The 14,686-nt window shown below is 36.1% G+C and overlaps 2 protein-coding genes and 1 long non-coding RNA gene across 14 annotated transcripts in view; 1 reads left to right on the top strand and 2 right to left on the bottom strand.

Moving 5' to 3' along the window:
- NF1 (neurofibromin 1) overlaps positions 1–14,686 on the top strand; it is a 226,277-nt gene that overhangs the window by 159,166 nt on the left and 52,425 nt on the right. The gene's annotated exons all lie outside the window — the stretch shown is intronic.
- On the bottom strand, positions 1,823–13,641 carry LOC118502135. Its single transcript, XR_004904816.1, has 3 exons — positions 10,665–13,641; positions 9,143–9,146; positions 1,823–1,833 (listed from the first exon to the last, which is right to left on the bottom strand). It is a non-coding gene; the product is annotated as an uncharacterized LOC118502135 (long non-coding RNA).
- Positions 5,059–14,230, bottom strand: EVI2B (ecotropic viral integration site 2B). 4 transcript variants are annotated; one of them, XM_036033387.1, is made up of 3 exons: positions 13,648–14,230; positions 10,433–10,506; positions 5,059–6,584 (listed from the first exon to the last, which is right to left on the bottom strand). In XM_036033387.1, the coding sequence occupies exon 3, from the start codon at positions 6,559–6,561 to the stop codon at positions 5,227–5,229; it is 1,335 nt and encodes a 444-aa protein (XP_035889280.1). In that variant the 5' UTR covers positions 6,562–6,584; positions 10,433–10,506; positions 13,648–14,230; the 3' UTR covers positions 5,059–5,226. The 4 variants fall into 4 exon arrangements, with proteins under 4 accessions (XP_035889280.1, XP_035889279.1, XP_028375247.1 ...); XM_036033386.1 differs by having other exon boundaries at positions 10,433–10,523; XM_028519446.2 differs by lacking the exon at positions 10,433–10,506 and having other exon boundaries at positions 5,059–6,574.

Below are 14,686 nucleotides of genomic sequence, written 5' to 3' on the forward strand. Positions count from 1 at the left end.
TACAACTTATTTTAGATATTATTCAGACACATGACATTTTAGATAAGTCTTCTGTTGAGTCAGGGATCACAGGTATTTAGGCAACTGTTACAAACTAGACTAAGTACTAAATTCATTGGCATACTCTATGGTGAAACACACCGCCCTAGGATATATTGTGCCAGCGCTGTGAGGGGTGTAACAAATTACCTGCCAGGGAACAACCGTCCCATGTCAGTCAGCAGTTTGGAAACCCAATCACATTACCTTTATTTCTTAAGTTGATAACATTTGTTGTGCTTGTTTGAGACTAAAAGTATTATAATTACTTTTGGTAATATATTTGGTTCTTCAGACTGAACTTCCTGCTGAAAACAGCTAAGAGTACTGAATAAAGTATTTTAAAAGCATGGAAAAACTGACAAGGTAGAAATTGTTGGTCAAGCTCCAAGTGGATCAGTTCCTTCTCCTACCTCCTCACCCCTTTTCTCTCTGTGTTGCCAAAACTCAGTTCATTTGTTCTCTAGAATGTTCCTCATCTGAAGTTATCTGTTTGCTTTCTTGTGAAGAGTGATTTGTTTCTCTATTCCCCATATTTCCTATAAATGGCCTCTAACAGCATTAACATAATTACTTGTTTGTATTATCCTAAAATAGTTTCAAAATAATACCAGTATTGCTACAATTAGATTTTAGACTGCTGAATAACATTAAAAATTTCTGTGCAGTTCTGTTTGTTCTTAGAATATATTTCACCAAGGATGTATAGTCAATCCTGTATTCTAATGCAACATGAAGTAGTCGTTTTCTCTATATTGTTATATCATCAACTTTACGTAAAGCTAGGTTAATTTCAGTTCATCAGTTTTTAGGGACTGCTTAAGTCAAAACTATGCAACAAGGTGGTATATTCAGAGAAATCTTGCTTCTGTATTCCCTCCATCCTCTTCCCCTCATACTCCTCCTATTGGTGACTGTTTTTGGTTGTTCCTGATCTGTGTTTCTTTTTGCAAACATACACAAATATGTACATATTATATGTTCTTATCCCCTTATATAAAAGGTTGCCTACTAAATGTACTGTTACACATCTTGTTTTTAATAATATATCTGGAAGGTCATTTCATATCAGTACATAGGGATCTTTCTCATTCATTTTATGATGCATAGTACTGCCCTTGAGAGTACACCATGGTTTATTCAACCAGGCCCCTATGATGGACATCTGAGTTGTTTCCAGGCTTTCGCTATTATAAATAATGCCACAGTGAATCCTCTTGCTCCTAAGTTATTTCATTTTTTGCTCCATGATTCTTTGAAAAGATTTCTAGAAGTAGGACTGCTCTGTAAAAGGGTGAATGAATTTGGAATTTTCCTGGTTATTACCCACTTCCTCTCTATAGACAATACCATTTTGTAGTCTAGTTCTGTAGAGCCTCACTGTAGACTTTGTTGCTGAACTTTGGATTTATGTCAATAAACATGATAGTATCTCAGTGTAATTTTAAGCGCATCTCATTTATTATGAGGAAGGTTGTGTATCTTTATATAAGTTTTTAAGGGTATTTAAAATGTTTTCTATTGTGTTGTGGGTCTTTCCCACCCTCCTCTGTATTAAGGAGGCTTTTTTGATTTCAGAGACAGTGGCCCTTTAACTTAAAGTTGTGGGGGTTTTTTGTTTGTCATTTGTGTTTTGACTTTATTATGGTGACTTTTTGTGTGTTTGTTTTTGCCATTTAAAAGTTTTATATTATTGGAGTTTTCTTTTGATTGCTTCTGGATTTTGAGTCTCAGCCAGGAAGGATTTTCTCACTTCCATTTTAAAAAGGAATCTACTCATATTTTCACCTATTACTTAGATAATTTCATTTTTAATATTTAGATTTCCAGTCATTTGGTGTTTATTCCAATGTAGCATGACATATAGATCCAGTTTTATTTTTTTCAAATATATATTCAGTTGTCCCAATACTTTTCCCCACTGATTTGAGATTGGAGTCTGTTTGGGGGCTTTCCGTCTGTTCCATTGATTTGTCTAATGACCCACCAGTACCACAGTGTTTTAGTTACAGGTACCCACATATTTCACTACTTGACTTTTTTATCAGGACTAGGTGATAACAACAATTACAGGCCACCCTCATGTAATTCATTGTATCCCCACTACCTACACTAAATAGAATACATATGTGATGCATGTTTGTTGCAACAAATGAAGTAGGGGTTCTTTGGTCTAATTATTAGTGAAAAGAGTGCTGAATGAGGAGTCAGGGAACAAATGCAGCCTTTTTTTTTTTTTTAATCCTCACCCCAGGGCATGTTTATTGATTTTGGAGAGAGAAATATCAGTCATTTGCCTCCTGTATGTGCTCCAACTGGGGATCAAACCTGCAATCTTTTGGTTGCTCCAAACCACTGGGCCGATGGTCCAAACCACTGGGCACCCAGCCAAGGCCCAACCCGGCTTTTGATGCCACTTCTGAACGGGTCACTTACTCTCTCTGGGCCTGTTTTTTCAGCGGTTAACAAATAAAAGGGGTTCAGCTGGTTGGTTGTTGGGGTTGTTTCTGAATCTGGTTAATGCTGATCTGGTGAGAGCACCACTGGGATGTGTTATGTGATTCGGCCTGCTTTTAATTACCCTGTGCCTTGTCCTTTTGCCATAGTCATGAAACAAACTTTATCTTCTGGATCCTGGTTCTTTACTTTAATCGTTCCTGTAAGTTTTTCTTTGTTCCAAAAATTTTTTTCTTTCCTATATTTCTTTTATTAGCTTGCTTATTTTTTCTGCTGCTGATTAAGCAAGAATAGCCACTGTTTGGCTGCTCTGCTTCCACTGACCTCAGTTGGGAAAAATTGCATGCAGTAAATAGGAATTATTTTCCCCTTGGCAGAGAATTTCTTAAGAAGCAACAACAACAACAACAACAAAAAACAACAAAAACCAGCTGCTAACAATAGTCTGTTTTATTGTACGAAGGACAGAAGGAGAATAGCTGTCTGTAGTGTTTGAAGAAATCAGTCAAGACTGACCAGATTGGCAGTTCTTAATTTATTTATGAGCCTTGGTATTTCCTTATATTTTCCCATACCCATCCTTCAAGAGGTCAGGAAAGAAGTTGACAAAAAAGAAGGGCAAAAGTGTAGAAAGAGCCTGTTAGGGAACAATTTTATACATAAAATGAGAAAGATTATGATGATCTAAAGCAAGTTTAAGTCAACCAAATATAAAAACATGTCTTACTGTAACAAGAATACTTAAAATTCAAAAGAATAATAGGAAATTCTTAAACTCCTGATTGCTGCTAGGTAAAGTATCTTAAAAGTGCAAAGTTTAAAAAACACATGGAAGAAACTTTTTAATGTGGAAGACAGAGGAGAACCAAAATAGTATGATAGTAAACATTATGCTTATTCAGGAAAAAGAAGCAGCTCAAGGAAGTATTTGTGCAGATAAATAGTTTTAATGCTCAGTAAGGGATGGTTTAAAAGACTTAAAGAGAAACATTATATATAAAAATTTAATGTTCAAAAGCCTGCTAGTTTTTATTGAAGATGGAACTTAGTTTTTTGAACACCATACTACAAATAAATAATATGTTTTCTTCAGAAAAACCCCAGAACTACAAGAGGTTCCACCTTCACCAATAAGGCCCCACACTTCATCCTGAGTGACTGTCCCCCATAGGAGTTAGGGTGGAAGGGAAGGAGTTAGGGAAGGAGGAAGAACTCGGGCTTGTGGGGCAGAGGGGCCCTTCTGCAGGCACACTCCAACAGCCCCACAGCACAGGCCACCGAGCACTCGACACTTGACTTTGACAAAGAGCAGTGCGTCCCTACTCTGATAACTCAGATTTATCACCTGTCAGGTAATGGATAAAAGATTAAATTCTGGGCCCTGGCCAGGTAGTTCAGTTGGTTAGAGCATCGTCCCCAATATGCCAAGGTTGTGGGTTCGATCCCCAGCCAGGACACACACAGGAACCAACCAGTGAGTGCATAAATAAGTGGAACAACAAATCAGTGTTTCTCTGTCTCTCTCAAATCAATTAAAAAAAAAAAGGATGAGATTCTGCATAAGGTAGTTAAAGAATTCCTAGTATTTAAATGTAAAGTGTGAGTTTCATGAAAGTTGAGAACCATCTGCATTTCAGTACAATCTGTTTTTCTTAGAGAAGTCATCCAAATTTGAAATGAAGCCATAGGAGGGTGTTTCTTTGTTTGTTTGTTTGTTTTGTTTTTAATTTTCCTTTGTAAGATTTCATTTTGTTTGGGTCCTTAAGGTGTATAAAGAGGCTAGTTTCAAAACTTTCACTCCTCTAATAAGACAGGAAAATCTCTCCATTTTATGGTGCTTGCTCATGTTTTTTTCAGAATAAATGTCTCCAACCCAACCCCCAACTCTGATATTTTAATATGTTTGCTTTACTACTTCCAGTGGAAACTAAAAGGAAGTTTCTCTATTCCCTTTTATAAAATGCATGTCCCTATTTACAAACATGCATTTTAATCACTCATCCCTATGAATTTAGAACATTCATTAAAGGTATTAATTTAAAACTGGGAGTTTGGTTTAAAACTTGGAGTATGACCTTGGCTAGTGTGGCTCAGTGGATTGAGTGCCAGCCTGTGGACTAGGGAGTCACCAGTTCAATTCCCAGTCAGGGCACATGCCTGGGTTGTCAGCTAGATCCTCAGTTGGTGCTGTGTGAGAAGCAACCACACATTGATGTTTCTCTCTCTCTCTCTCTCTCTCTTTTTCTCCCTTCCAGTATCTCTAAAAAGATAAATAAAATCTTTTAAAAATAAATAAATAAAACTTGGAGTATGTATTTAGTTTTTCATTTCCTCCACCTCAAACTTTGAAATGGAAAAATAAAATTTTATTTATTCAAGGTAACTTGTTAACATAGCTTTCCGGGGGGATGGGAATCTATGGAGCGATACTAAGTATACTTAGATTCTTTCCAAAATGGTTAAGTTATTGACACATATGCATACCATCCACATATGTAAAATACACTCTACATTAAAGTTAGATGCTATAGCCAGTAAATCATTGTTATATATATTTTTAAAAAATTAGTTTCACCATGTACATGGGCTTTGAGCAGATTTCAGATAGCTCCTGAATAAAAATAAAAATTGGCTACCAGCTGCCATTTAGTATATTTCATCATATGAAGACAAACAAAAGAGAGTCCTTTGAAAAGGATTGGAAATCAGCTAAAAAGCAAGCGGTAATATCTATAACAGTTCTTCAGGTGGGGGTGGCAGGGGTTCACTGAGATCTTGATCAGCATTAGGAAGAATTGAGATCTCCTGACATTGGATCTCATTGTTGGAATCTTCCAAGGTTTTCATAACATCTTCCGGTGGTAGGGGCAAGTTAAGTGAGTCAGGGGGAGGTGGAAATGACTCTTTGAACTCAGAATTATGTTCTTCACAGATCTGATCGACACAGCCCAGAGATGGGGGGAGACTGGTGGAATCGTTGGGGATAGGAGATAAAATTGTCATTGCGGGTTTGTCAGACTGGTTTCTCTCCTCTCCTTCCAAATCAAGAAGTTGAGGAGGTGGTGGAGGCAGATCTGCGTCATCTGAAGAAGAAATAGCAGTGCCAATTGTTGATCCACCAGCACTCTCCTCTGATGTACCGTTTACTTGATCTTTTGTTTTCTCTGTTTGGGAGTTGTTGGAATCTTCAATGTTCTCACTGGATTCAAACAACTTAATTTCTAAGTCATCTGCTAAAAGTGTGTTTTTGTTTGGTCTCCAGGTCATAAGTGAAATAATTGATGTACGTTTTGTGGGTGCTTCATTTTCTCTGATGTTATCCATACACATATCAGGGGTTTCACCATCAGCAAATGGAGACCTGCCCGCCCAATTTCGATCATTTAAAACTGGTTTTCTCAGGCATTTGCATAGTACCATCATGATTGTAGCTACCAACATAGAAACCAGAAATACACCGACTATTATGGCAGCTATGTAATTGTGATCAGTTTTATGTGGGGTTTGTGTGATGCTGATATCTCCTGTGATGAATCCTGGTGTAATCCCAGGTGGCCTTTCGTCAGCTGGTGGTGTTGCTTGTATGGATGGAGTTTTCATAGTCGGTGGTACTGGTTTTCTAGAAGAAGTATGGACAGATGGTGGTTGTTGAATGGAAGTAGAGGCAAGTGGTTGCGGGTGCCTGGTAGAAGTATGGGCAAATGTTGATAGTTGTTTGCTAGAAGTGAGCACAGGTTGTGCTGTTTGCTGGGAGGAGGTATTGGCCACTGACGTTGGTTGCCTGGTGGTGTTATAGGCAGGTGTGTGTCCAGCAGAAGTTTGTGCTGCTGCTTTTCCAGAAGAGGTAACTGCTGTTGGTTGTCCAGCAGAAACTTTGGCAGTTGGCGTTGGTTGACCCAGAGGATTCCCTGTTGGGTTTTGAGAGTTAGCCAAGACATAGGACACTGATGAGCTCAGTAAAGTAGACTGTGGTTGCTTCTCTGTTGTAATTGCTTTTATCGGTGAGAAAAATGTATTGTTCAGGTGTCCACAAAACAAGATTAAGATGAAATATTTGGGATCCATCTCAGATGGTTTCCTTTTTACCATTGGTTTTATAATGAAAAAAAAAAAAAGACAGTTAGGTCTCATTTGGTGTCTGGCATAAAGTAAATAGGTACCTGATAAGTATTTGCTATCTCTAATTTAGACTTGATATACTAAAAGCTAGTGTTGTAAACGACTCTTGAATATACTGTAACTTACCATACAACATTTGAATCTTATTACAGTGCTTTCTCTTGACTCTTTCCGAAGATCTGTACTTGGCCCTGCTGCCCCTCCAGCTTTATTACATTACAGTCCTTCATTTCACAGCCATACTTCTCAAATACATAGGCTCTGTGTGCCAGTTCCATGTACTCTCTACTTTTTCCCTCTTTCGGACTTGAAGTATATTAATCCTCCTGCCTTGAAGGACACCAGAAACCATCTATTATTTTATTCAAAGATATTTCCTTTCTCTCTTTTCCCCCTCTTGACCATATTTGACACTACTGACTATTCCTTCACTACTTACTACTCAAGGAGTTCTTTGTAATAGTCTTCCTTTCTTGTTAATCTCACTAGCTTCTGTTTTTCTCTTGCCTCCTAAATATTGGTACTTGTTATTTAGTCCTCATCTTATCTATTTTTCTTTGATCCTGAATCTGTAAGATTCCAGTTCTCACCTTTATGCCAAAGCTCCCAAACCTATACATCCAGCCCAAATCTCCTTAATTCTAGTTCTATTTGTATGACTTCTTGGTAGATATTTCCATGTATACATCCTACTATCAACAAACTCTGCATTTAAAACAGAATTCAGCCCTGGCCAGTTTGGCTCAGTTGGTTGGAGCATCATCCCATAAACTGAAAGACTGTGAGTTCGATTCCCAGTCAGGGCACATGCCTAGGTTGCAGGTTTAGTCCCCAGTTAGAGTGTGTATGAGATGCAACCGATTGATGTTTCTCACATCAGTGTTTCTCTTCCCTCTCTACCTCTCTAAAATCAATAAGCATGTCCTCAGATGAGGATTAAAACAAAAATAACAGACTTCGTCTTTGTCTCAAAACCAACTCTTCTCCCAACTTCTCTATTTTTAATAGTACTGCCTATATACATTTCTTATATACAGTCTGTTGTATAAGTGACCTTTGCAATATTATTGGTGTTTAGTACTATGTCTTTATGTTAGGACCTCATATTTTTAAAGGATTCTCTTCAACTCAGAGTCTGCAGCACAAAATCCTAAAGTAAGCTTCTAATCTGTATGGGTCTGTCTTACCAGATGGTCAAGTAGTCCTCCTGCTGCTTGACCATCATCTACTTCATTTATTCATTTGTGTCAGGCCCTGTTCTAGGTTTAGAAGATACCAAAAAAAAAAAAAGAAAAAAAAAAAAGGATTCCAGTTGTAGAAACAAACTAGTAATAATGATAATAAATTGATGAGTTTGCTCATAAGTATGCAGGAGATACACAGAGGAACTAATCTAGTCTGGGAGGGCTTTAGGGAAAGTTTCTCAGCTTGAACTGAATCTTGGAAGGTCTGTAATTAAGCAAATAAAATGCTCCAGCAAAGGGGACAACAGACAGGCATGGGAACAGAAGGCATGTGTGTGTCTAAGTTAGGCAGCTCGGACTTTTAGTGGGATATGGTAGATGCTCAAACACGAAGAATTAGTTAAGCTCCAGTTCTACTTCCATCACCTAATTTCCTATCTAACCACGAGAACTAGTCACTTAATCTCTCCTGTTCTCAATTGTCTTATCTCTAAAGTAAGGAGCCATACTAATACAGTTTTCAGCCCTGTGTGTAATATTCTTGCTTCACATATCATTAAACAGTGGTAACTGCTCAGATATTTTTCGACCATAGGGAAAGGAAAATCCCAGTGTTAGATCCTGGTGTATGTGCTTAGAAACTATGGTTTTTCTATGACTCGTAGGCCAGTCAGAGAGAGACTTGATGTTCTGTGCAAGGTACAATAAAAGGAGAAGAGGAACTCCCTCACCTTTTGCAAATAGATTTTTAGTGTATGAGTTTTCTTTGCTTACTCTTCTGCTACTTGGTACACAATAATGACAGATTACCCTATTTTTGTAGGAAAAAAGTGTGATTTTTTTAATCTTACACAGTCTATTTTCTCTAATACTTCAAGCCTAAATTTAAAAATATTTCTTCTTTAGCTGTGGCTAGTGTGGCTCAGTGGATTGAGTGCCGGCCTGCGAACTGAAGGGTTGTTGGTTCAATTCCCAGTCAGGGCGCATGCCTGGTTTTCAGGCCATGTTCCCTGGTAGGGGGTATACGAGAGGCAACTGATTGATGTATCACTCACACATCCATGTTTCTCTCCCTCTCTTTCTCCCTCCCTCCCCCTCTCTCTAGAAATAAATAAAATCTTTAAAATATGTATATTAAATATACTTCTTTAAACTGTCCTTCATGCTGCTGATGAATTCATCTTCTTAAAAGCACCTACGATCAGGTTACTTCATAGTAACCTTGAGAGTTCCCCATTGCTGTCAACAATTCTGAACTGAATTTTCTTCCTTCCAGCTTGAAAACTGGTCCCAATGCATATCTCTTAACTGAAACTTCTCATTCAGCTAAATGTACCTCTTACATACCTTGTTAACACACACTTTTATTTCCTGATCAAATACTTCTAATTATGCTGTTTTTCACCTGCTTAGAGCGTGTGCTTTTTTTTTTCCAGACTCATCCTTTTGCCTGCTCTGACTGCCTGTATGAACCTGTCCTTATCTTTCCGGCCTCAGCTTTAAGACCCCTTCTGACACTAAGCTCTCTGTGATTAGCCACCCAGAGAAATTAGTCACTCCCTGAATTCCCCTAGTTGTTGTTGTCTTTATGGTTCTTTATAGATAATTCTTCATGTATATACTTCACTTATACTTATAATTTCTTAAATGTATTTATTTTTCATTACTTTTCACAGTTTCTTTTTATTATCCTTACTTCCTCAACCAAGATTATAAAGAACCTTGAAGAAGGCAGAAAGAAACCAAGAAAAATACTTACCTAGAACATACTATGTGCTGTTCTATTCCAGGTGTTTTACACACTTTATTTCATTTAACCTTTAGATAACTATGTGAAAGATAGAAGAATTCTTAATTTACAAATAAAGAGACATTCAAATGTGTTAAGCAATTTCCCTAGTGTTGTATCTTTGTTAGTGGCAAACTGGCAGTTGTATCCAAGATCATCTGATTTCAAAGCTTATGCTCTTTCTTCTACCCTAAACTGCATTATGTTTTTATATTTTGATTCTTTTACAACAAGGTGCCACATATGTTAGGAATCCAGTAAAGTTCGTTCCATTCCATTTCACTTTTTCAATATTAATACTTCTTTCAGAATGTAAATAGAAAAGGTGAGATTCAAGTTATTAAATTCTACATTTTATCCATTTTCCAAAAGGTTTAAGAGTGAAAAAATTAGAAACTCTTGGCATAGATACAGGGATTTGAATCACTTGTAGATGGTTATCATTTATGCAGTTCCTACCTGCTATTCTTAGAGATTTCCATCCCACCTACCAAGAAAAGACCTCATCAACCAGTGTATTTTTCAGAGTTGCCCTTTGGATTTTAAAAAATGCCATTCAGAGCAATAGAAATACAGGCCATGAATTGTCTGCAACCAAAAATGTTCTTTTATGACTTTGCTTAAAATTAAAAAAAAAAACCCACATGGTTCCTCTTCTCAGTCAGATAAAAAAAAGGGGGGGGGGCATGGTGGCATTCAGGAAGGAAGAGCCCAAACAGGGACATAATTATAAATCCAGTTTAGTTTGTAAGATCAGGTTTGATAAGTTCATGTCAGTACATGATATTTTTTACTTATCATTTAAGCTTTGTGACCATATTAAAACCAAATTCTATTTTTTTACCTGTCTTACCCCCTTTTTCATGCTTTAATTAGTTGTCTACCCTCCTGCGGTCTGCTGCGTCAGAATGCTTGAATCTGGGATAGGTAGAATTCTACAGCAATTCAGAAAAGAGTTAGCAGGATTTTTAAAAGAATAAATGGGGGTATAGTAGTGAAAAAATGGACATTTTTCTAGTTCAGAGACAGCGAGGCCAGTGTTATTACCAGTGTGGAAAGCTATTTAATGTATGTACAGGGTCCTGTGGAAGTAACGCCATTGAGTGTGGTTGGTAGGGTCCGTGAATATCTCCCACGTGATGGCCAGCAATTTGAACATTTCACCTAAAGTGTCATATGGTGTGCTTGAGTGTGATATTGTTATATTACAGAATTACGTGCTTATGATTTTGTAATAAAAGATTTTTATAGTAAAAAGGGGGTATTATTTGTGCCAGACCCTGTATTATAAATATAAAGAAATCATGTATACCTAAAGTATCCACATTGTTTCTGAAGAGATAGAAGGTAGAAAGAGCCATATGGGGCAGGGGAATAAAAAGGAGGAGAAAATGTCAGATAAGATGAAGAGAAAAGAGAATGCAAAGAAATATAAAATAACACAAAAGAGGAAAATAAGGCAAAAATTATAGTAGCTGCAAATATATAGAAAAGGGAAAGATAACTGAATAAAGAAAGTATTGAAAAGAATAAAAGTTAAGTAAAAAGCTGAAGAAAAAGTGGTGGTTATATAATTAGCAAAAGCTGGGGAAGAACATTAAAGTGGGCAAAAGTAGAAGTCGGGGGAAAAGATCGTAGATGAAAGAACAGCCACACAGTGGTGCTCTCCATCGCTGTATTTGTGGTTCAGGGAGCCAGCAGAGCAGCTGTCTTCCCAAGACGAAGGCTTGGATACCCACCTTAAACTCTCACCCGTCTTTCATTTCAGGCTCTCCCAGTCTGCTCTAAATATCCTTAAGATTCTCCCCACTCCGATCCCACACTACCCAGAATCACACCTAATCATGCTAAGGAAGTGAAGCACATTCTATATAGCCTTTTTCTAGTGTGCTGCTCAGGCAAATCCCAAATATGTCTATTTTCATACAGTAATAATTTGCTCATTATTTTAGGTTGGCACTTCGAGTTTTAAATCTATGATTTTGGTCCTTTGCTTTTCCTGAAAATTTTAAATTTTTTAAAAGAATAAAAAATGTGAGTTGTTTTAACTCAGCATGTTAAAGTGCAGTTACAGTAAAGCAGAAGTCCCATATATTAGACATATACTCGTAAATATAATGCATAAGTACATAAAGGGTGCAGCATTTAAAATTAACGCTGTTAAGTTGGCCATAATAAGAAATATGTCATTGTCTTTTCCAGGGAAACAGGGAGATTTGGAGAACATATTCCTAGACAAAAAGGCAAGTGTAGGTAGCAGTATCAGAAATAGTATCTGAGTTTCAGTTAGTTTGATACAAGTTATAATATAGATATAACAGATTAAAAATTAGTGCTAGCATATCTTGAACTAGTGAAGTTAAGCCATAACAGGAAAAAAAAAACAGCTATCCTGGATCTTGAGGAAGACAAACAGGGAAAGTAACAGGGAAAGTAACCTTGAACTATGATAATGATAAGTATTTGATAGCCATATTTTATCAATAATAATTTCCACCATTTCCTGAGTATTATCCCACTTTACTGAGCAAGGTGGTGTTGTCTGCATCTTGCAGAAAAAGATACTAAGACAACAGAGAAGTTGGGTAATTTGCCAGAGTGTCACAGCTCTAAGTAGTGGCACTAATACAGAAACCATGTCACTCTTGTACCAGAGCCCTTTCCCTCTCTGACATGTCACTCCACACAGGCTGCACTGGCTTTTATAGTAAAATTATGAAATAGAAATGCTTTATGAATAAAGGAGATATGAACTCTCTGGAAACAGATATATAAGTAACTTTTGGAGGTAGCCTCTTGTAGAGGGTAGTAAAAGAACTACTAGAAAACCGTTTTAGTCCTGTGATTCCATAAAAATAGTTATGGGAGTTTTGAATGATTAGCCTATAAGCTGTCACATTTGATGTGATTTTTAAAAATTGGACATTAAAAAAGGAGTAGACTTATTTAACAAATTCAAACTTACACAGAATTCATCATTTTCTTCTAAGTAGAATTGTATTGGAATTAGTTGAAAAACTCAAGTACTGTTAAACTCTAAATTTAGGACTGACCCTTTAAAAGTACATAGCCAAGTCTTGTCTAATATTTTCTAACTTCTCTAGTAGTTATGTAGAAGAAATCCAAAGTGGACTTATATAAGGGAAAGTCATAAGTATTTATGAAATATTGATATAGACTATCGTCCATTGTGAATTTATTATTCCATGATGTTATAAATCTATGTAAACACTTTGTAATTTTTATTTTGAAGATATTTACTTTGTAATTTCCAGTTTATTCACTGAGTAGACACCTTTTATGCCTATTAGTAATTTCCTGTTATTTACTCTGGGTGTTTTTTTTCTGTATCTATTTCATACTATTTACTAAAGGCTCAGATAATGTGACATAAATATGTAGATGATATGAATATATATGCCTACATTTTATCATAACAGTTTTGTCTTAATGAACTTTAAAATGAGCGATAATATTTTTATGTCATCACTATTACTTAAATATAAAATTCTATTTGTATAAAAAATAAAGCATATATAATGATGGTAATCAAGTACTTCATCTAATCTCCATTGGCTTCCTTTTAAATTAAGTGAAGGTGACCAATCTTACTATGGAAACTTAAAGGGGATTTAAAAATAAAGATAATTTAAATCTATGGATTATATCATGTACAGGAAAACTATAGGAAGCAAATCAAAATTTTTGACACTGGTATTTTGGGGTTGTAAGCTCAGTATATCTCATGGATTCTAGTGTAATTCCTAGCCCTTAGCTTTATCAGCCATGGCCGTAGTTTATTTCTTTTAATTATGGAACTAAGCTTAACAAACCAAGGTGAAATTTTATACTATACAAACTTAAGTGAAATTTTTTCTCCAAGCCAAGCTCAGCATTGAGTATTTTTTAATTCCATGCAACAAAAATCACAAAATCTGTTACAGACATCTTTAGACTACCAGAGTTTAAGTTTAAAACATTAATATCATTTTAGTTGTAAATATATATTTTAAATAAAACAAAGATCAAGCCAGATTGCCTGTGTGAAAGTTTTCTTACCTCAGCTGTTAACTTCTTTGGCAGGATGCTAAATTCTTGTTCTAACTGGACATTTTGGTGATTTGGCTAAGAAAGCAAAAGGGATGGTTCAATTTAGATTTAAAATGGTCCTCTAGCAAACTGAAATGGTTTCTGTTGAAAAAGAGGAAGTTTATCAATAGTTGGTTCCGGAAGTGCGATAAGCCACAAAATGACTAAGACTGACTTTAACAGAACTTATTTTGAAACACGATTTGGAACTATATGATTTGAGTGCTTTAAATTAATGTTTGTAAGTAAACACTTGAGGCTCTCTAGTAATATGATTAGGTATATAATTTAAATATTTAGAGTAGAGCCTTAGAGAGCAAGTGAATCGTATATTCTGCAAAACGGTCAGTTGGGTAATTACTCATAGTGAGATTTCTTGAGTAAGAAGTGAGTGAGGTGTTTATTCTGTTTACATATGACCTTCAGCAAGTTGCTGCACTTTTGAAGCACCATTTCCTCCTCTGGAGGAACATTTTTCTTACTGAATTGTTGGGAGGATTAAATAAGATAACAGCTACAACTATCTCACACACAGTAGGTAGTTGATGTTCGTTTCTCTAACATGATTTAGGCAAAGGCTAGGTAAAAATATAATTAACTTTTTTTGACCAAATACTTTGTTAAATGATTTTTGAGTTCAAGTCCACAACTCTTTGATTATCTACTAAGTAGGTACTTCTAAGTGGAAAAATAAATTTTGGAATTATTTTTTAAATAACTAAGCAAAGAGTATGAGTCAGTCTGAATAAAAATTTCTTTGGCCAAGTCACCTAGCTTCTTCCCTCATCTGAAAAATTGAGGTCATAATTTCTAATTTATATATTTATTATGGGATTAAATAAATGTAAAGTGCCCAGCATAGTGTGTGTTATAGTAGAAGCAAACAATAAGTATTAAATCGTGTCCTGCTTTTCCCCTGGTCACTGAAACAGAACACTGATTATTAAGACCCAGTTCTTAACTGCACGGGACTCGTAACTTAGAACCAAAAAAAAAAAAGCTTTTTTAA

Source organism: Phyllostomus discolor, chromosome 8, assembly GCF_004126475.2.
Source record: "Phyllostomus discolor isolate MPI-MPIP mPhyDis1 chromosome 8, mPhyDis1.pri.v3, whole genome shotgun sequence".
Lineage (NCBI taxonomy): Eukaryota > Metazoa > Chordata > Mammalia > Chiroptera > Phyllostomidae > Phyllostomus > Phyllostomus discolor.

Excerpts from the sequence above, each read along its gene's own strand:
- EVI2B (XM_028519446.2), bottom strand. The coding sequence starts at position 6,561 with ATGGATCCCAAATATTTCATCTTAATCTTGTTTTGTGGACACCTGAAC.